Source organism: Manacus candei, unplaced genomic scaffold (assembly GCF_025592945.1).
Source record: "Manacus candei isolate 608988 ecotype Guabito, Panama unplaced genomic scaffold, ASM2559294v1 h1tg000014l, whole genome shotgun sequence".
Taxonomy (NCBI): Eukaryota; Metazoa; Chordata; class Aves; order Passeriformes; family Pipridae; genus Manacus; species Manacus candei.
In genome coordinates, this window is record NW_026138062.1 from 33843501 (window position 1) to 33863714 (window position 20214).

General features: G+C 50.2%; 2 protein-coding genes across 2 annotated transcripts in view; both read left to right on the plus strand.

Moving 5' to 3' along the window:
- FLT3 (fms related receptor tyrosine kinase 3) overlaps positions 1–6745 on the plus strand; it is a 32125-nt gene extending 25380 nt beyond the window's left edge. The window contains exons 16-23 of the mRNA XM_051779077.1: positions 600–753; positions 1122–1252; positions 1427–1551; positions 1908–2030; positions 2671–2782; positions 2866–2965; positions 4304–4409; positions 5399–6745. Of these exons, the coding sequence (XP_051635037.1) occupies positions 600–753; positions 1122–1252; positions 1427–1551; positions 1908–2030; positions 2671–2782; positions 2866–2965; positions 4304–4409; positions 5399–5536 (989 nt within the window). The 3' untranslated portion in view covers positions 5537–6745. The remainder of the gene's footprint in view (positions 1–599; positions 754–1121; positions 1253–1426; positions 1552–1907; positions 2031–2670; positions 2783–2865; positions 2966–4303; positions 4410–5398) is intronic.
- An 8873-nt stretch (positions 6746–15618) lies between these two features.
- On the plus strand, positions 15619–19448 carry CDX2 (caudal type homeobox 2). Its single transcript, XM_051779065.1, has 3 exons — positions 15619–16356; positions 18599–18744; positions 18927–19448. Exons 1-3 carry the CDS (start codon positions 15855–15857, stop codon positions 19092–19094), a joined length of 816 nt encoding a protein of 271 aa, XP_051635025.1. The 5' UTR covers positions 15619–15854; the 3' UTR covers positions 19095–19448.
- Positions 19449–20214: the final 766 nt, after the last annotated feature.

Here is a 20214-nt window from a genome sequence, read left to right on the forward strand (position 1 = left end):
TGTCACGACTTTTCTGTGAGCCTGCCTGGGTCAGGTCTTGGATGTATTTTTCCTTTGAGAAAGTGACCTGACCAGTATTCTACTCAGACACATCCCCTTGCAAGGTCATCCCCTCCTATAGGCCATCTCAGCAAGCACACTTGGGTTTCAGTTGGCCTTCGTGGAAAAAAAAGGATATTTCCAGAGCATGAAGATAGCACCGATAAATGGAAGGATGTAGGTCAAAGGATACAAATTCACATCATCCAGATAATTAGCAGGGATCATTTTTTACTTGAACCATGCATGGTTTAGACAGTGTGTTGCATATTTATTGTCTGTGCGGTCCTACCAGGAAGGATCTTTCTGTTTCTATAGGGATTTTCAGTACACATTGAGAGATGTACCGTAAGGAAGAATCAGTTACACAGACTTTCCAAAGGGACATTACAGTCAGTAAACATTACCTGCCCATCAGCACAGTTTATCTACCTGGGAAGGAAAGATGTTTGGGATGTTTTAATACAGATTAGTCCTGAGAAAAGATGAGACAGCATTAGGGCTTTAATGGTGAGGGTGCTATAAATAGCAGCAAACATTTACATTTCCAACTATTTCAGGACCAATCTACTTGATATTTGAGTACTGTTGCTATGGTGACCTTCTGAACTACTTAAGGAGCAAGAGAGAAAAGTTTCACTGGACACTGACAGATATTTTTAAACAGCATAATTTCAGCTTTTACCACAATATTCATTTGGACCAAAATTCCAGGTAAAGTATTTAGCAACAGTTTAATACTTTTTAAAACTACTATCACTTCTTAAACTGCATTCTCAGCTGTGCACTAAACTGGTGAAATCATTCAATTCTTGAGAATGTGCTTCGACATACTTTAATAAATAATGCTTTAGGAGGAACTGAGATTTGATTCTCCTTATGATGTTCTTCACACTGGACTGCAGAATACAAGCGATCTCTTGTTTCTCTTTCCAGTTTGGAGAAGTCTCATGTCTGTGCATGTCTGTGCCCAGATTTTTAATATCAGTAACTGATCATGGTTTTCACTGTGAAACCATTTATGTGTAGAAGATTACGTGATACACTGTGTGTGACCTTTGAAAATATGTTGCCTGCTCCAGGATAGGGACTCACCTGAAGTATGGTGTAAATACAACTCTGTGCAGAGAAGATGAATTTGAAACCATGCAAAGAAGTCAAAACACAAATGTGACACCTGGGTCAAATGGGATAGTGCTGTTCTCTGAGGAAGGTAAGAGACTGATTGATTTTATCTTTACTAATTCTGTTATTAGGATAAAAAAGATAGATGCTCTTTGTGATGTTGTTCTTGGTAGGAGCACAGGAAAATTCTTAAAACTGTCAGTAGAATTAATCAGAGAGTGAGGAAGCCAGAGGAAAACTCATACTTGGTTATTTTTTACAGATAAAATTAAGGATGCAAGCACACAGGTGGATGAAGAAGAGGATTTTAATGTGCTCACTTTTGAAGACCTTCTTTGCTTCTCTTATCAAGTTGCCAAAGGAATGGAATTTCTTGAGTCCAAATCGGTATAGTGAAGGGTAGCAAATTGTTCAGATAGAAAAGGCAGTAAAAAAACATCAGTTTATAAAAGGCAGGTTGAAGAACAGAGACACTCAGTGGCAAGTTTGAACTATACCTCCTTCCCTGGCTTAACAGCAAAGGCTGAATTGCAGTTTTAGGCACCACCCTGAATAAGAAGCATCTGCACTGAACGCTTGTGCCTGCTCTGGCCCTGTCCCCTAGCCATGATCAACCAGGGAGCATCCAGCTTGCCCATTCACAAAACTGTTTAAGTGGAAGGAGGGAGCAACTCAGAGAGCAGGGAGTTGTCTTCCTCTGATACTAAATGTTGCAGAGCATTAACCCTTCCTTTCCTTCTAAGTGCATTCACAGAGACCTTGCTGCCCGGAATATACTAGTGACCCATGGAAAAGTGGTGAAAATATGTGATTTTGGCCTTGCCAGAGATATAATTAATGACTCCAACTACATCGTCAGGGGGAATGTAAGTTCATGAACACTCTCTGACTTTCATACTACTTTAAGAATTATATGGAACCAAGAAAGTGAAGTTTCAATTTTTAAATTCCTTGTTAGCTTTGCAGATATCTGTACTGAAAGTGCAGAAATCTCACTTTTTCCTGCCCCTGGCCAATGCATATTCTTAGCTTATGATTAAACTAATCAAGCTAGTACTGTAAATGAAATGATACCCATGTTCTTTCTAAAGCACAGTGAAATCCACTGATGGAAGCACTGGGAGTCGTTTACTGTTGCAGACAGTAATAGTGTAGGACAACGTGGGGATATGCCAGATCCTCTGCCTGTATGAAGAAGTACAGTGTGGGCTTCTCCGTCTGAGCCGCTCACTCTAGAAGTCATAAGAAGGAAGGTAGCTCTTCCAGGACTGAGCTCATCTCTCCTTAAATAGTCATCTAAAATGGATGAGATGAATTGGCTCCTTAGAAGTGCCCATTTCTCTCTATAACGGGAATTTCGAAGGACTACTAAGAGAGACACAGCTCTTGACATGGCAAACATGGCAAACATGAATTGATCATATTCAAGCAGTGAGAACTACAGTGAGTCATCTAGAAAGCCTGTGTCAAAGCATGACCTGGCCTCCTTTCCCCCTGTCTGTACAGGCTCGTTTACCTGTTAAATGGATGGCTCCTGAAAGCTTATTTGAGAGGACGTACACAATGAAGAGTGATGTCTGGTCATATGGAATATTGCTATGGGAAATATTTTCTTTGGGTATGTTTTGTAATAGGACAAAAGAGCAGTGTTTGGTCTTGTTAGCTTCTGAATTAACATGTATTCTTCAATAATTTCCACAGGTGTAAATCCCTACCCTGGTATTCAGGTTGATACAAATTTCTACAAATTAATACAAAGTGGATTTAATATGGACCAACCATATTATGCTACAAAAGATGTGTAAGTGTACTTCTTGCCTGATGCAGAGTATGTGAATTTATATTTACCAGGTCACTGTTTGAATGACCTTTTATTTATTGTATACTGTGTCTTGCTCATAATAAGTTGCAAAACATGATATCTTCCTCTAACTCTGGAAAAGGCTGCCTGATTCCACAGGTTTTGTTCTAAAGCAGAAGTGATCAACACTAAAGGTTATGTGTGTTTGAAAGGACTAATTTATCATATTTATTTAATTGTGCCTTCCTTTCCCAGGGACCAATTCTTGTTCCCAGATCACAGATTTTTTTTTCCCTTGTTTTCCTTTGCTGTTTTTCTTTTTTTTCTTTCCTTTATTTTTTTTCCCAAGAAAAAAAAGTATCAGTTTTGAATATTGACTAAATCTTTGGCGGGTTTTTTTCTAAACTTTTTTTTTAATTGAGCTTTACTACATTTGTTTCAGTTCAGGGTGGCTAGGGATCCTGTTAGATAAGAACCCTGCTAAGGAAGAGCTGGGGGGAGCTATTTCTGTGCTCTCAGTAATATGATTTTTAACCTGTACCTCTGTGCCTGGGTGGGCTTTGCCTAGAGGTGGACCCCAGAGGACAAGAGAAGATGATAGGGAGCTATGAGACCTGGAACATGGAGAAAAAGTAAGGATTTTGGATTGTCTGAGCTCTTCTGGCAGACATTTCATAGATGGTCTAGGGACTCAGTGCCTTGCTATGACACTGTACTGCTCTTATCCTCTCCATGGAAATGGCATTACAGGTACACATGACTCTGACAGGATGACCCATGAAAGATTGCTGTGGTGCTTATAAATATCAGGGAACCTCTTGTCCCAGTAACTTTGGAAGGAACTTTAATGGATAGGTGCTGCACAAGTGCCTGATGAAACTGTAAAATCTCTAAAGTGGTGTTTACATTTTAGAAAGACATTTGTTATGTCAAATTACATAAAAAAACTTGCTGTGAAAAGTGCTCTCAAGAATACATAGTCCACAAGGAGCAGGTTCAGTCCCAGAGACAGATAGGAATTGTTTTCCTACAATTTACTGTATGGAAACTGGAAAACAGGGTTAGCATACCAGTATGTGCCAGCCAGGATGGAATTCTGGCCCAAATTCTATGAGGAGGATTTTACTAAGGACTCTTGTAAAACCATGTTCTTCATTTCACCCTTGATCCTTATCTTTCTGTGTCTTTTCCTAGGATGCAAGAGAGTAGTTCTGACCTGTTTCTATAAAATCATTCTGATGCCCCATGATTCCCATTCAAATCCTGCAACACTATGTAGTCATTTACAGATAGTCCAAGAGCTAACACATTTTCTGTACCACCTCTTTGCTTCTGCAGCTATCACATGATGCAGTCCTGTTGGGCCCTTGACTCCAGAAAAAGACCCTCTTTTTCTTGCCTGGTTTCCTCTCTTGCAGGTCAGCTGGCTGAGGCAGAAGGAGCAGTAAGTAAACACAGAAATACGAACAATGTGAACAATGTTTGGGTTTGACTAGGGGAGTTTGGGGTTTTTTTGTGTAGCTCCATAGATCAGAATGAGCTGAGGAATAGCCTTCTGCTTTCTCTTGAAGTATACAACTGTGTTATGGATACAGTGCCCATGGATCTATGTAAGAGTCTGGGGCATTTTTTCTGCCATCAGAAAGAATCCTGACCTTCCTGATGAGGAGTTTCTTCCTCCCACTGCCTGCACTGGGACTCTGGAAAGCTGAAAGGTCTCAGCCTGTGCTGTGGGGATGTGCTTCTCCTATGCAGGAGCCGGTGTAGTTTGCTTTGGTGATGCTGATAGATGCCATGGGAGGGGAGCTGATGCCAGGGATCTCACGGGGGGTCACCATAGGTATGTGCTGCCATGTCCTCACAGACAGAGTACTGCATGTCATCCTCAAAGGTCAAAATACTAAACAGGATCTGAATAAGCCCTGTTCCATCCATACCAGACAGTTATCTCTTCTTCAGGGATGATAATTTCTTTCCAAACTACCACTTTTTACCTGGTTATCCACCCTGGGCTAGACACACTATTTCCCAGTGCAGTGTCCTTAAGAACCTTTTGGGATGTGAAGAGTGACTCTTGCCTTTGCAGCATTGAGCTTCTCAGAAGGCTGTTAACCTGACAGAAGCTGCCAAGTGTAGGAATGAACTAATAAGCAACTTCAAAGCACTATGTCTATGAAAAAAATCTTCCTTTACAGTCCAATGCCATCCCTCAACCCAGCTCTTTTTGGCTGGATAAGATCCATGTCACTCAGGCAGTAGTCTGGACTCCCTTTGGAGTCAGTGGGAAGTAAACTAGCAGACATGAGTGTGATTCTCCCTCAAGAGGAGGTGGACTGTACATGACAAGTGTCTGCTTCATGAGGAGAAGAACAGGCTTCCAGGTACAACAAGTAATAATAGAAGATATCTTTCATTTCCTCTTCACAATTCTAGGTTTACCAGAATATGAAGAAAAATGCTGCTACAAACAATTCCAGCATCAAAACTAAACCAGGAGGTGTAAGCAGGAATGAGGAGTCTCTGCTGTTCCCAACTGAGCACCATAATGAAGACCCTCAGGCTGAAAAATAATCTGGGTTGTGGATTTGATTATTTTCATAAACTCTGTGTAGGATAAGTGTTTATACCAGCTCTAAGAAGAGATTTTGTCACCAAATGCAGCACTGTTTGCATTTTTTGTGATCCCATCCATATTTATGTGACTTTGAGAAGAAGAGATAATTCATTTATTTGAATTCAGCAAACACATCTATAGCAAGACAGGTCTTTTTGCTGCCTCTCTACAACTGGATATCTCTTTTCCTGGTGTTGTGTAAATAGCATCTAACCAATGTATTGAATTCATACTGTTCTTGCCTCATCACAAGCAAACATGAGAAAATCCACAGGGTTTTTTAGTCAATGTTTACAAGCACTGACTATGCGCTAAAAAGAGATGGTTTGATTTCCAGAGGTGCTGTTCGCAACTTCATCTCCAGATGTCACGGAGTGTCAGAAAAACAAAGACCATTCGAGTAGCCAGCTTTAGATGGCAAGTTTTAGAGTTTCATCAGTCTTGTTTTTACAAGGAACTCTTAATTTAATTGTGTATAACTGTATTATCCTGGATATCTCAATCGCTGTAAAGTAGTTGACTGGTGTCATGTTCAGGTGAGTTCATTCTATCAAGCTTTAAGTACTTGGGTGGCCTCTAGTCATCCAGGTTACATTCTGCAACTGCTGGTGAGACCCAGGCATTTGCAGTGAGTCATTCCTTTCTACCTAAAATAAGAATCTAAAATAAACAGGAGGATTGATATTTGGAGATAACCTTCTACCTCCCTGTTCTAGAAAATCCAGGTGGCAGTCTCCAGCTGGAAGTCTCATTTCAACTGAATTACAGCTAGTTACATTCTTGGGGCTTTGCGTGTTTTAATATCAAATAAAAAATGTTTAATTTTGAATAAATTATCTTCTGTAGCAATTTAGGAGTGTAATATCATCACTCCCAATTCCCAGATATCAGCCTGGATGTATGAATCCTGCTGCACTAAAATGAGAGTATTACCTATTTAACTTTCTTGCAGAGTCCCAGGACAATAACCAGAGGCTTGATGTGTTTTCAGTATAGTTAGAAAGACAATTGTTTTCATTATGAGGTTAGGAATTTGTAAATGCAACTTCCGTCATGATTAACAGGATACATTTGTCTGCATCTCAGGGAATGAATATGAGAATGTATTGGTTAACAGTTTTCTTTTTTTACATTTTGCAAGGTGCTAACTTAATTTAGGATTTTTCAGTGGCATGTGTTATAAATTAATAACTTTTTTGATAGAATATACTATAAATTTAGCTGCTCTTTACTAATTTTGTCTGAAAATAATGTTGTAATACAGTGATTATGATTTGTATATTTTTGTTGATAGTTAATAATTAACAAGGAGTCATAAATTTTTTAATCAGATATAAACTACCAAAGAGTAATTTTGAAATGTTCAGATAGAAATAAAACTTTAACATTTCATTTTCTGGAAAATGTATATTATTTTTAACTTTATTTTAATACTTTCAAAGTGTTCATCTACAAGATATCACTGTTCAGCACCGTTAACACACAGCCTCCATCATCTGGAAAGAGGATCTTGAGTGTCTTGTGCAGACAGTTTTCAGCATTCAGAGCTAGAGGAACTTAATGCTGAACTGATCATATCCAAGCCTAACTGGCCCTGGAAGCTAAGCAGATGTGAACTTGGCTCATAGAGAAGCAGATGGGAATCCCATGTGCTTTAAAACATACCAGGGAGTTGTGTCATATATTTTTCCACAAGAATTAAAAAGAAGTGGATAGGGGTCATCTGGCCCCATCATCACTACTAAGCTGAGACTTGGGAATATAAAGGCAAACAGAGAACCTTGGAGCTAACACAACTTCTCATGATGCACACATGAAAAGCAGTTCAGGCAACACAGCACTCTGTGAGGAAGTGCAGTCGGGAGAAAAACCCTCCTGTAAGGGCTGATCATGCGTAGAGTTGTACACCTGCTTCTCCACACAGCAGAGAGAGATGGCACAAAGCTGCAAGAGGTACTGAGTGAAAAATAGTATCTTCTAGGAGCACATTTCCTTTCCAGGATGCTTCCAACACAACCTAGCAAAGTGGTTTGCTGAGGCTTCTGCAGAGCCACAGACAGTGGAGTAGTTTCATGATTCTTAAAGGAAAATGTCCACATTTCTCTTATTAGAATCCAGACCCCTAATCTGTGTCTCCAGGAGCTGATTGCCTGGAGAAAGTGACAAAGTCCCCCCTGTAGTGAATGGAGAGAGTTAAGCTTGTTTGAAGACCTCCAGCAGAGATGCCTTTAGTCTAAACTGGATGCATTAAGTTAGGTTGAGACTGACAAAGATTCAGTAATCATTGATGCAGGTAGAAGAGCAGAAGGGGTTGAGGTCAATTCAAGGCGCCAAAGGACGAAGGACACTACACTCTCCTACTTAGCAGTAGCAGAAATTAGAAGGAAGATACATTTGACAACCGAAGCTAAAGAACAGGATGGCATTGAGGAATCTGCCCTAATTTGCTTTCCCTTCTACCTGTAAGGAAGCGTCCCCGCAGGATGCCCCGCGACAGCCCGGGGACAGCCGCAGCTGGCACTAGGTGGAGCTCCGCGACCGCGGCTGCCGGGCAGGCAGTGACGGAGCGGGTGGTGCAGAGGGGACAAGGAGCCGGGCTGGTGCTCAACAGAAGAGCCTGGGCCAGCCGCGGTGTCTGGACCAAAGCTACAGGACACCAGGAGACCAGAGCTGGGGATAGGGGTGTCGGCCAAAAGGAATTCACAGCCAAAACTTCGTAGCAGAAACCGCGGCTGGCCCAGTTCCAGGGCAAACGACTCAGTCCCCGACCTCAGTGTGTCCTCCCAGACAACCATGCCCGTGTGTCACAGGCAACAGGGACAAGAAAAAGACTCTTTTCTGGATCAAGAGAAACTGGATGTGCTCCTCCAACACGTCCCACTCTTTTGTTTGGGATACCTGAGATGGGCTCTGAGAGGTCCCTCTGGGAGAAGCTGGGGCTAACCATGTGTTGAACCAGAAGAGGAGAGCAGAACTGACCCTGTTATGCATTCTGGCAGTGGCTTTCAGTCCATATGTTCATGGGAACTGTGAAATGGGATGAAGAAATCCAAGGTCATAGCTGCGACAGAACTATTTGCAGACAGGTTATTTTTTAGGAGGCAACACTTCTGCTGGAAACTATTTTGGGGCAAAAATCAAAGCAGGTAGAAGATAATTGGATTAGGACATTCCCCACAGAGCTGGATATATCAGATCTCAGGCCCCTACTACCAGACACAGTACTAGATCAAGTGCTCAGTGGCTCAGGCGTCACTCTTCCCAGCCAAATGCAGTGCAGCACCAACTACTTGATGCCTTCTTCCCTCCCCCATCAGTGGCTAATTAGTTAGACTATGCAAAGCAAACTAGCTTTAAAAAAAACAAGGTACAAAAAGACCCATCCAGGTTTGTGGTTGAAGAGGCCACAGATCACTTCAGAAAGAACTGGGACCTGAGCCCAGCTTCCTCTCACCCTTGGTGAGCATCCCAGCACTACAGACTGACAGGGAAGAAGTCCCTTCCAGGCAGGCTGTCTCAGACCAGAGCTGGATTCAGGCATCCTGACATATTTACCAGTGATGACATAAACAGAGGGACTGCTCAGGTCAGGGATTCTGTGTTATAGGTCACTGGTACATTAGAATTTATGTGTTTAAGGCTGTACTGGAAGACTGGTAGAGTAACTCTCCTAGCAGAAGTGTAGGTACCTTGGCATACAGTCTGGTTCAGATCTCAGCCAAGAAATTTTGAAGACCTACGCTGTGGAGAGAGGTGGGAAAGTGGTGATGCTCCTATGGTCACCTCCACAGAGACACGTGAAGACTGGGATGGGATCCAGTTCATTTGATACTGCTTGATTGGGATGAAAAACCACTGGAGGTCCTGACAGTGACCCACTCCTCCTGCCATGTGTTACCTACACCCATTCATGATTATTTTCACTAAGCTAATTCTAAATTAAGCTTTGGTACGTAGCTGTGGCAGCCCGTATGTGCCCAGAGAAACCTCTTTCCAGGTGCAATAGGGTTCCCCTTCCTCCATGACCTATGCAATGTCTACATCACCTTCTGAAAAAAGACCAGAAGTTGCTTCTAATGACAGCCCTCCAGTCCCACCAGTGCCATGACAGCCCCATCCTCAGAAGGGGTTTGGAAGCTTCAGATCCTAAAAAGAAAGAGATGCCGTGTTCTAGTTTCCACTGTATTTCTCTTGGAGAAGCGACTGCCTGATGTGGACTAAGATCTCCTTTGGAAGAGCTTCCTACGCGTGGGTGTGCTCTGGGTGTGGAGGGACTGGGGAGCTAAACTGAGGCAAAGCAGGGCTGGTCCCCGGGAGCTGAGCAGTGAAGGAGTGCCCAGGGGAGGGCAGCGTGAGCCATGGCTGGGAGCCGGCCCTGGATCTGCCTGTCCATATCTTCCGCTCCTTTTCGGGATTCTTTTTAGACCAGAAGAAAATGCGGTGAGACTCCCCTCCCAGGAATTAGAAGAAGACAACTGGGAGCAGATGGGAGGTGGTGGAGAACAGTGAGGCACTAGTTACTCCTCAGAGCCAGGAGGTCTGAGGTTTTATTTTGGACAGAACAGGTTTGCCGGTGGAGAAAGACAAATCTTCTCCTGCCTTCTCACAGCCCCAGAATAAAGAAAGGCGGGAGCCTTGGCCGGTTACCTGTCAGGCCAAGAAAGCATTTGGTGCTTGACTGCTTTGGACTCCTACATTTTCTAGCATGAAATATCGTCCACAAAGCACCACGGCCCTGCAGGGATGTATACAGTTATGGCCTCACAAACAACAAACCCTCTGCATGGGCCAACATCACCCTGTGTGTCTGCTGACTGACAGAGTTTGCAGGATTGGGCTTGCCACAAAACACAGGCTGAGGGAGATGGTGGTATGGGGCAATCACCCCACTGCATCTCACCATGGAAGGGCCTGAAGCCAGCAGGGGGAATAAATCAGCAGGACTAGTTGCAGAGACGGGAAGACGTGCCCACGGGGCATGCATCATCTCCCTGCTGAGGTTATGTTTTAATGCTGGGAGATGTAGGAAATGAATCAGTGAGGAAGGCAATGAAGACACCAGAGTTTATATTGCCCTTGGGAGATGGGGATAGCCCGGGGACTCGCTGGTGGCAAATGTGTGCAAACCATTTCACAGCTGGAATTTGGTGTTTTGCTCGGCTCGTGTTAGTGGCTCTTTCCCGCCAACTGGGCCGGGAGGGCCAGTTTCCCGAGGAGCGGCGTGTCTCTGGGAGACGGCTGGAAGGGCAGAGAGCACCCCCTGCCTCGGGGTCTCGGCCCTGCCGTGCCTTGCTGCAGAGCCGAGAGCGGGGAGCACCGCGCTCCCGCTACATCCCGCACCGGGCGCTGCTGGTGCCGAGGGAGAGAACAGGGGCCCTGCGTGCTGCGGGGAGCGTCCGTGGGCGGACGGGGGGTGTCCTTGGCGGGGAGGTGTGATAACAGTCGAACTCTGAGCTCCCTTCCAGGGAGCGGGACGGCCCCCGCCCACGCCAGCCGGGACCACACCGCCAGGACCGCGCCACCGGGGCCGCCCCGCGTGTGCCCGCTGCCGGGTCACTCACGGCTCCCGTGACCGGATCAGACCCCGACTCTCCCAGGTGGGACACGCCAGCAAAGTCCGGGCACAAGTGCTCTGCAGGCGGCCGAGGCGCGCTGGTGGGGCTTTTCTTCCCCGTGGCATTTAAAAATGATAAAATAAAACAATAAAATAAAGTAATAAAATTCAACCAAGGCTATTTCCTTAGCCAGCAGATGTGTGCCAGAGGCCTCTGGTCGCAGTTCACCAGAGACTTCCAAGAGAGCTGAGCAATGCCAAGCCCATGTAAACAGGGTCAGGGAGCGCGACAGGGATCAGCCTTTGGTCCTTCCGCGTCGGACAAACCGAACGTCTCCTCAGGAGGATCTGGCCACTGGACCCGAGCGGCTGCGATCACACTCATTGGCCTCCGGCTGCATGAAGCTTCTGGTGTATAGTATTATTTATCATTATTTTTCCACTTCTTTTCTGCTTACGTTCCTACTTCCTGAAGGGGAGCAGGGCGATGTGAACTCAGGGCTGACAGCACCTGTGCAAAGAGGCAGGGCCGGCCGGGGCCGCAGGGGCGGCCCGTGGCGGGTGCTGCTGCGGGGGCGGCGGTGCCCTGGCTTGACACAAGGTGCCACCTTCCTCCCCGTCTCTGCATCTAACCCGCTCCTAGAGGCATGTGCTTAAACAAGACGAGTATCAAGCCCACGATAAAAGTATTCTGCAACGTAATCTACATCAAAGCCTCGGGGGCTGCCGGCTTGAAAAGATCCAAGATGTTTTCTAAGTCCTTATCATGTCTGTGCTTAGGGGGAGTCATAAATTCCACAGGTCGGACTAACACACGATTCCTCCTTCCCTTCTCTCCCCATGGTCACCAAAGGGCTTTCAAGTGGGCTTTTTTCCCCCTTCCTTTCTTTTTTTTTCTTTTTTTTTTTTTTTTTAACCTTGCAAACAAAGCTCCCGGTTCCATGTCGTTAAGGTCCTCCCTCGTACTCCACCCCGAGATTTTCCTAAGTCACGGAAAAATAAATTCTTTAAAGCACAAAACTATTAGAAGTAAAGACGATGAATCCGCATCCCCACAAGGGTCCCACTGAGAGGGAGCAGTTGCTGGAGGAGGGATCGCGGGCACTGCGCGGCACTCGGTCTTTCCCGAGGCTTATGGGGAGGTGTCTGGCCCAGGACGGGGTTCCTCTTGCTATGCTGCTCGGCCCATTATCCCCCAGTCCGCCCCAGCCCCGTGGCCCGAGGCGACGATGAGCGGCGGCTCCGAAGCGAGCTGTCCGCTCCAGACCCGGGCACCGGCCGGGGCCTGCCCCCTGGCATTCCTCCGCAGTCATGCCGCTGCCCTGACTCCCCCTCGGAATAATGTCGGAAATTATTTTTTCAGATCAAGACGTAAGGCTGAAGCTGAAGGAGGAAGGCGGGGTGCCCGGCTTCTGCCCAGGGGTCATCGTGGCGGGGAGGGGGAAGATACTTCCCTGCAAGCAGTGTCCCCCATCAGGCACTTGTCAGCTTGAGAGGCGTTGTGTCACATTTCCCCCTCAGGATCTAACGAAATAGGGAAGAAAAAAAAAAAACAACAAAACACGAAGGAAGCAAAGAGGGAGATACCAGGCCTTCGCCCGCGCTCTGGTGACGGAGTCCGGTCCCGGGATCCCCTGTTCTCTCCCAGAACTGCAGCTCTGGGCCAGAGTCGGCCCGAGACGAAGGCAGCAGGGAGCGGGCAGCTCCCTTCTCCAGAACGGAGTGGAGTAAAAGGGGGAAACTCGGCCGAGAGAGAGACCTTCTCTTCCCCACTCTCCTCGGGAAGTCTCGATCTCTGGGTAGGTCAGGAAAGGGGACAAATCCTGTGCCAGTCGCAGGGAAAAGAAGCCCGACCAGCCTCACAGGCATGTAGATATGCGCGGCTCAGGATCCCTCTTATTTTAAGACAAGAGGGTCCCGGTGCAGTGTATCCTCACCCCTAGCAGCCGGGCAGATCGCTGGGACAGGTCGGGTCCGGGGGGCATCTGTTCGGCGGCGGAGGATGCTCCAGAGCATTTATCCGCGGGGGAAGCGGGACTCGTCCCCCCCCCGCCGGCTTAGGGTAGGGGACGGCTGGTAGGGCCGGACTCCCCAAGTCCTGCCTGTACTCCGGGGGCAGCTGGAATCCCTGTCCGAATGGCACAGTAGGTAAGCAGAGCCGTGCGCTCGCTGCGATGCCAGGTGATTGCGGTGCTGCCTCGGAACCATGTCCTGCTCCTTCGCCGTAGTCCCGGGACTCTCATTCGACTCCGCGGCCGACGGCCTTCATCCCGGCCAGCATGAGCTGGCGTCAGGTCTCACCCCGAAACGCTACCACCTGCCTGCCAGGGATTCACTGATGGAACCTTAGACACAGAACCGGCCTGTTTCGGGGCAGGTCAGGATTGTGGTGCGTTTTTAATACAATATGTTGAGAGTTTTGTCATTTTAATGACCCCTTTCTCCGTTTATGGCATCATCAAATTCACATCTGCATAGATCGGCTCTGTCGGTGCTTATCGGGACAGGCGGTTACACTGAAGGTACACAGCATTTCTTTTCCACAGTTACATTTCAGTCTCCTGCTCAGAGAGCTCTGGGGGCTTTAAGTCCCACTCCCTCTCCCCAGTACACCACCTCTGGGGCGGGGGGAAAGTGTCATAGTAGGAATGGGCAACAGGGAGAGAAATCCCTTCAGAGGAGGCGGCTAGCAGGCGTTCCTGCGTCTCTGCTGTTGTGTTGCTGTTATCTTAGGCTCGCATCCGCGGCAGTCAGCGACAGCCTAAGGATGACAAGTGACAGTGTGGGCGCAGGCATCACCGGCTGTGTGGAGGGTGGGGGTACACCGTTCCTCGCATCCGGGGTATCCATAGCAGCTCCGAGTGGACCGCCCCTGGTCTCTTCCCCAGGAGCGATGCTCCGTCCTTCACCTCTTGAGCGTCCCGGTCTCACAGGGCCACTGATAATGGACCCCTCTGGATATTTAGGAAGAGTTAGTTGAATTATTCCCACTGGCATTAAAACATGGCTTTGCGTCAGCCCCACGCTCAGCGCCAAAGGGCCCAGTAAAATGGGGTGGAAGGAGAGGGCAGATTTTCAGGGAGCGTGAATAGGGAGATCTGCCTCTGCAGAGCTGAAATCCGCCCTCAGCTGCAAGACGCCCCGTCTTAATGACACTCCTCGGTGTGCAGAACAGCCACCCACGTGGAAGGAAATATACCCTTGGGACACGGCCACAGGGATCTCCGTACTAATACCTGGGACACGCGTGTCCGGGATAGCGCGGGGCCTGTGGGAGAGGCCCCGTAGGACCTAGCCGCAGCAGCCCCAAGGGGAGCGGGAGAGCCAGCGAGGACGGCTGAGACAGTGCTGCGCTGCTCCGGCGCTGTGTGCTGCGAAAACGGGGGCACATTCCCGTCCCCATCCATTTTTTTCTCGGCGGTTGAAAGGTTTCCTCGCTGTGTCATGAGAAAAGATGCGAATATGCAAACGTCGTCTCGCATTGTCCCCGCTCAGGGTGAAAAGTTAAAGCATAAAAGCGGCTGGGGGAAGCTGAGAGGGGGTCGCCTCTTCAAAGGAGACTGGCTGGGCCGGGGGAGCCGGCTGCCGCTTACCCGGGAACCGCCCTTCCAGGGCCCACATTTCCCCAGGGTTTCCAAGGCGTCGGGGAGGGAAAAAGTGAGTGTGCGTGGAGGGGCAAGTCGTTGGGTTCCCCGCGGGCTCGGCCGCGCCACAGAGAGGGAATCGCACCCTGAGGTGGCAGGCTCCAGAGGCTGATGATTGCCCCCTTGGAGAGAACCACCCTCTGCCTCAGTCCCAAGGCCCCCGCGGTCCCAAGGACGGAGGGATGATCCGGCCTTGCTCCCGCGGTGAATCCGAGGGCAGTGGGTGTTTCAGAGGAAAGCACCCCCAGTCTTCGTTCTTTCCCAGACCCGGGGCCCAGCCTAGGCGCGCTCGACCTCGAAACTCTGCAGGCACACGCGGAGGAAGGAGACAGCACCCTCGGAGTGGGGATTTCTCCTCTTACCTCGCCTTCATCGGCCGTGACCGAGTGGGACCGGGATCGGGTGGGAACCGCAATGGAAAAAGCAGTAGGCCGTCGCGATGGGGTTTGTTGCTTAAAACTACCACGACAAAATAGCTTTGTGGATTTTTAATCAAAACTCCCTCCTCTTCCGCCCCTTCCCCCTCCACCTCCCAACCCCGAGCACGGAGAAGAGCTGGTTAAAGTGCTGCCTGCAGATCGGCCGTGATACACGGCTCCCATATTCCCACCCTCGCCCTTAGATCTCCCTCTCTGTCTTTTGCAAGTCTCTTGATTTCATCCTTTGAACCTGTGATTGGAGGTTAAAGTGCACCAGGTTGCAATGGAAGGAGGAAGCTCTTAAACAATAAAGGCTTGAATATTTAGCTGTGATCAGGTCGCTGCCCTCTCCTTATCTTTTTAAATGCAAATCGTCTTTTAGGGGTAGAAGCTATATACCCAGCGCCTCTCCACGTCACCTGCCTTTGGTGTGTCTGGGCCATTACTAATAGAGCCTTGTAAACAATCGTTAATCATGTAAGGGCTGCAGGCCATTGGATTCGGACCGGGAGCGCGGAGGAGCGCGGAGCGCAGAGCGGGGCCGCGGCCCCTCCGCCTGCCCCCTCCCCGCCCCGGGCAGCCCGGCCCCACGCAGCAGGCGCGCCGCGGCGAGAGCCCCGAGCAGCATGTGGAGAGCCGCCGCCGGGGCACCGCCAGCATGTACGTGAGCTACCTCCTGGAGAAGGACGGACCCATGTACCCCGGCCCGGTGCGGCACTCGGGGGGACTCAACCTGGCGGCGCAGAACTTCGTGGGCGCCCCGCAATACGCGGACTACGGCGGGTACCATGTGAACCTCGACGGCACCCAGTCCCCCGGCCCGGCCTGGCCCGCGCCCTACACCGCCCCGCTCCGCGACGACTGGGGCACCTATGGCCAAGGGGCACCGCCGGCCGCCGGCTCCGTCCACGGCCTCAACGGGGGCTCCCCCGCCGCCCCCATGGCCTACAGCCCCGCCGACTACCACCACCACCACCACCACCCGCATGCCCACCACCACGCCGGCCCCGCGCCCCACTGCTCCGCCGGGGTCATGCAACCCCTCAACGCCGCCAGCGTCGCCGCCAGCGCCGCCCCCGAGCCGCTCTCCCCCGGTGGGCAGCGCCGCGGCCTCTGCGAGTGGATGAGGAAGCCGGCGCAGCCCCCGCTCAGCAGCCAGGGTAAGTGCGGACCGGGAGGAGGCGGGCAGGGGGCTGCCCCGCCGACGGCTCCACCGGGGCGCCGACGGCTCCCCGTGCGCCGTGCAGCGCGGGAGAGCTTTTTTTCGGGGAGAACTCCCCGAAACAAACCCCCCGAGGGCCGGTCCTCGGGAGCACGGGGCTGCCGGCCTATGCCGACAGCCCGTCAGCGCCGCCGAGAGCGGCCCCGCCGCGGTGCCGGGCCGGCTGCGGTAGGAGCGGCGCTTCGCCAGGGAGCAGCCGCTGCCGGCCCCGGGGATTCTGTGCCCGGGGGGCGCTCCGACGGAACAGGGTTGAATGGCCCTGATCCCGAGGAAATGCTCGCTCTTCCTCCCACTGCTCCGCTCTCCTGCTTATAGCCACTTAGAAGATTTTTATAACCAATTATAGTCATATAAATCATCGGCCGGTGTCGCTCCGCATTTGTTTCTGAGTCACTGGGCGCCTGCCCTTTATTAACGTCTCCGTGCGGCCAGGCCTCCCAGGTGGCCGCCCGTCGATTCCTGCGGGCCGTGCCGTGCCCCTGGCCGGGCCGGACCGTGCCAGCGGGGCCGGAAGGTGCGAAGGCGTGCCCCGCCGGTGCCCCGGCGGCGGGAGGCCGGTCCCGGCTGCTGCGGGCAGGACGGGTCAGGCCGTGGCCGGCGCCACACTCCCTTGTGATGTTAATACCCCTGCAGACCCTCTCTTTTATTCCCCCCTCCTGCATCTGCCAGGAGAGTTGCGTGTCCCCCACTTTGATATACGCCTTCCACGACTGCTGTCTCCTCTTTTGCCTTTTCTTTTACTTTTTCTTTCTCTCTTTTTTTTAAACATTTATATATATAGTGACAAAAAAAAAGTATGGCGACTTTGGCAGTAAATAACAACTTATGTCATTCCCCTCTCATCCCCTGCCTTGCGCGACCGGTGGGAACGGCGGGGGCTCCCCGGGCGGCTCGAAGTGGGGATCCCGGTTACTCCCGAGGCCACCGCGCCTCAGTGTCCCGGTGCCGACCGCTGGCAACAGCCATGTCCCGGGTGACGATGGCAGTGGAGCTCTTACAGGCCCGTCGCTCTTCCCACAGCAGCCCGTGGTGTTCCCACAGTTTGAGCTTGTGCGGCGGTGGCCGGTCCCTTGTCTCCATTCAAATTCTGCCTTTGGAGCCAGTGTTTATGTTAATGTGCAGAGCTGGGGGGATGAAAGCGCCTGCCGCCATTTGTTCAGTAGTGGTAATTCAAACAGAATGTGGCTGTCATTAAGGCTTTGAGAAGGGTTTTTCTTTGATAAGATCTCCTTGTCCTGCATTGTTTGGGATTGTGTTCCCTATTCACTGGCTCTAGGGAGTTTTCTCTGATCAGGCTTGTATCTTTACAGGGTGCTTTTGTTGTGGTTTTCAGAGAGTTTACCTGAACAAAGTCAGCTTGCTAGCCATTAAGCACCTTGGGGGCAGAGACTCCCTTTCGGCTCCCTGGGGAACGGGAGGGCAGGGGACACAACCAGTTAAACAAGAAACCCTCGGGAGAAAGGAGGTCACCGGCTGCGGCGATGCACTCTGACCGGCCACTCTCTGGCATCCGCTTTCGGATTTTGTTGGGTTTTGAATTTTCGGGGTTCGGTTAGCTTTTTTTGGTTGGTTGGTTTTTTGGTTTTTGTTTTTAATTGAGCGCTCAAGTTGCAAGTCACACTTCCGGGGTCTCCAAGAAACCCCTTAAGTCTCTTCGCCGACGCCAGAGCAGAAAAGGGGAAGCTGGGCCGGAACCCGAGTTGTCCCCGCGGCCGCTCCGGGTTCTCCGCCCTTGGATCGGTGTTTCTAGTTTAGAAATGAAATCCCCGGGTCCTGAAAGGGACTTTTCTTTCTTTCCCTTTCCCCCTCTCTCTATAAAAAGTTTGTTCTCGCTGGGGAAGGCAAAACAAAACCGAAACCCAACAAGTGCACAATGAAGGTGTCCCCGCGCAAGGCAGGGGCGTGTGGCGGGGCCAGGGCTGGCAGCTGAGGCTGAGAGCCTGCGCCTGGTATGTCCTTACCTGCGGCATGCCTGGGATTTGTATCCCATTCCCCAAGAAAGTGCAGAACGTCTTCTCTCTCCTCTGCTGCGCTCAGTAGAGTCCAGGGCGGAGGAAGAGAGCAGGAAGCCCAGGAGGTGGGTGGGAGAACTGCTCCTGATCATTCTGCGCCACAGGGGGGAGAGCCACGACCAGAGCCTTTGGCTTTGACTTTCTCAACCATGGCTTTTTTCTCCGCAGTTAAAACCAGGACGAAAGACAAGTACAGAGTCGTGTACACTGACCACCAGCGGCTGGAGCTGGAGAAGGAGTTTCACTACAGCCGCTACATTACCATCAGGAGGAAAGCGGAGCTGGCCTCCAACCTGGGGCTGTCGGAGAGGCAGGTCTGTCCCACGAGTGGCGCTCCCCACGTGTGGCCGGACTGCACGGAGGCAGGGATGCACGGGATGGGGCTGCACGGGGGGCGGAATGCACGGGGTTGGGATGCGCTCTCGGTGCGAGCCCCTGAGACGGGTCACATCCACGGTAAACTGCCCCCCCTCACTCCCTTGTCTCCCACCGGCAGGTGAAAATCTGGTTCCAGAACAGGCGGGCGAAGGAGAGGAAGATCAACAAGAAGAAGCTGCAGCAGGCGCAGCCCGGCGGCGCGGAGCCTCTCAGCCCCAGCGCCTCATTGCAGGGTCCCGCGGCGGGGCCGGCCGCCGCCGGGCTCGGCCCCGCCGCCCCCCAGTGACAGAGGCCGGGGACAGCGGTGCAGGGACTGCTGGAGAGCGCAGCGGGGCCGGGCCGAGCCGGGCTGGGGGGCACGGTGGGAGCGGCCCCCCAAGATGCACTACACCGCCCCACGGGGCCGGCCGTGTGTACAGGTGTACAGTGTATGTGTCTCGTCGTCCGGGGCAAGCGTGTCCATCGCTTTATTAATATTATTATTATTATGTTTGGGTGCTTTTTTTACCCCAGAATTTGTTAGATAAAATGGGGGCACTGCCTGCCAGTCAACCCCCGGTATATCTCAGGGATCGGTCCAAAAGACCTTAGAAATGTTGTTGGGCTAATGACGAATTTTAACAGGAAAAAAAAAATTAAACCACTTTTTTATTTTATATTTTATTTTATTTTCTTCTTGCAACCACTGGGAATATGCAAAATGTTCATCCTGCCCTAAGGGTCAGAACAGACAAGATAAGGCACTGTTTAAATGTTCAGAAGTGAATTGCTTAATGTCAGACACTTGTAAAAGAGCCCATAAATCCAGTGCTGATAGTCATCCAGCCAGATTTATTAGCTGTAGTGCAAAGAAATTGGACGAATTTAGTTTCTTCTGGAAAAGGTGTCCCGTCATGCTAGAGTGCACGTGCAATGTCCTGTTGGTTATGTTATGTGCTGTTTCTCACATCCTTACAATTTTTATCTTGTTTGGAGGGGGTGTTTTTTGTTAGTTTTCCAAAGTCCCCTTGATTTTATCAGCTTTCTGTAGACTTCATCACAGCTCCACCAGGAACAGAAATCCTCAGAAGAGCCTGTGCTATACCAGAGCCCACCTTGCACTTGCTATGGCCCATTTTCACACGCTGGCTAGATGGTGGGGACTGGAGTAGAAATGCCAAACAACTCACCTTAGATAGAGGTGAAAATAAGAAAAGTCCAGCTGATTGGACAGATGTCTGTGGCTGTTTGCCATATGTACTTTTTACTTATGGCTGGGAGAAACCCCACTGAGAAGTGAGGCCATGCAGACAGGTTGGGGTGGCCACATTGTTACTCCATTTGCCTTCTTTGAGGCACTTTGGTTTTTTCCTTACTGAAACTTTCTTATCTTTTTGTTAAAAGCCAAAGACAAATGCCAACAAGTA

Bases quoted from the DNA above. Each gene is read 5' to 3' on its own strand.
- CDX2 (XM_051779065.1), top strand. From the start codon at position 15,855: ATGTACGTGAGCTACCTCCTGGAGAAGGACGGACCCATGTACCCCGGC. The intron at 16,357-18,598 runs GTAAGTGCGGAC...TTTTCTCCGCAG, and splicing joins GCCCCCGCTCAGCAGCCAGG to TTAAAACCAGGACGAAAGAC. The intron at 18,745-18,926 runs GTCTGTCCCACG...TCCCACCGGCAG, and splicing joins TGGGGCTGTCGGAGAGGCAG to GTGAAAATCTGGTTCCAGAA.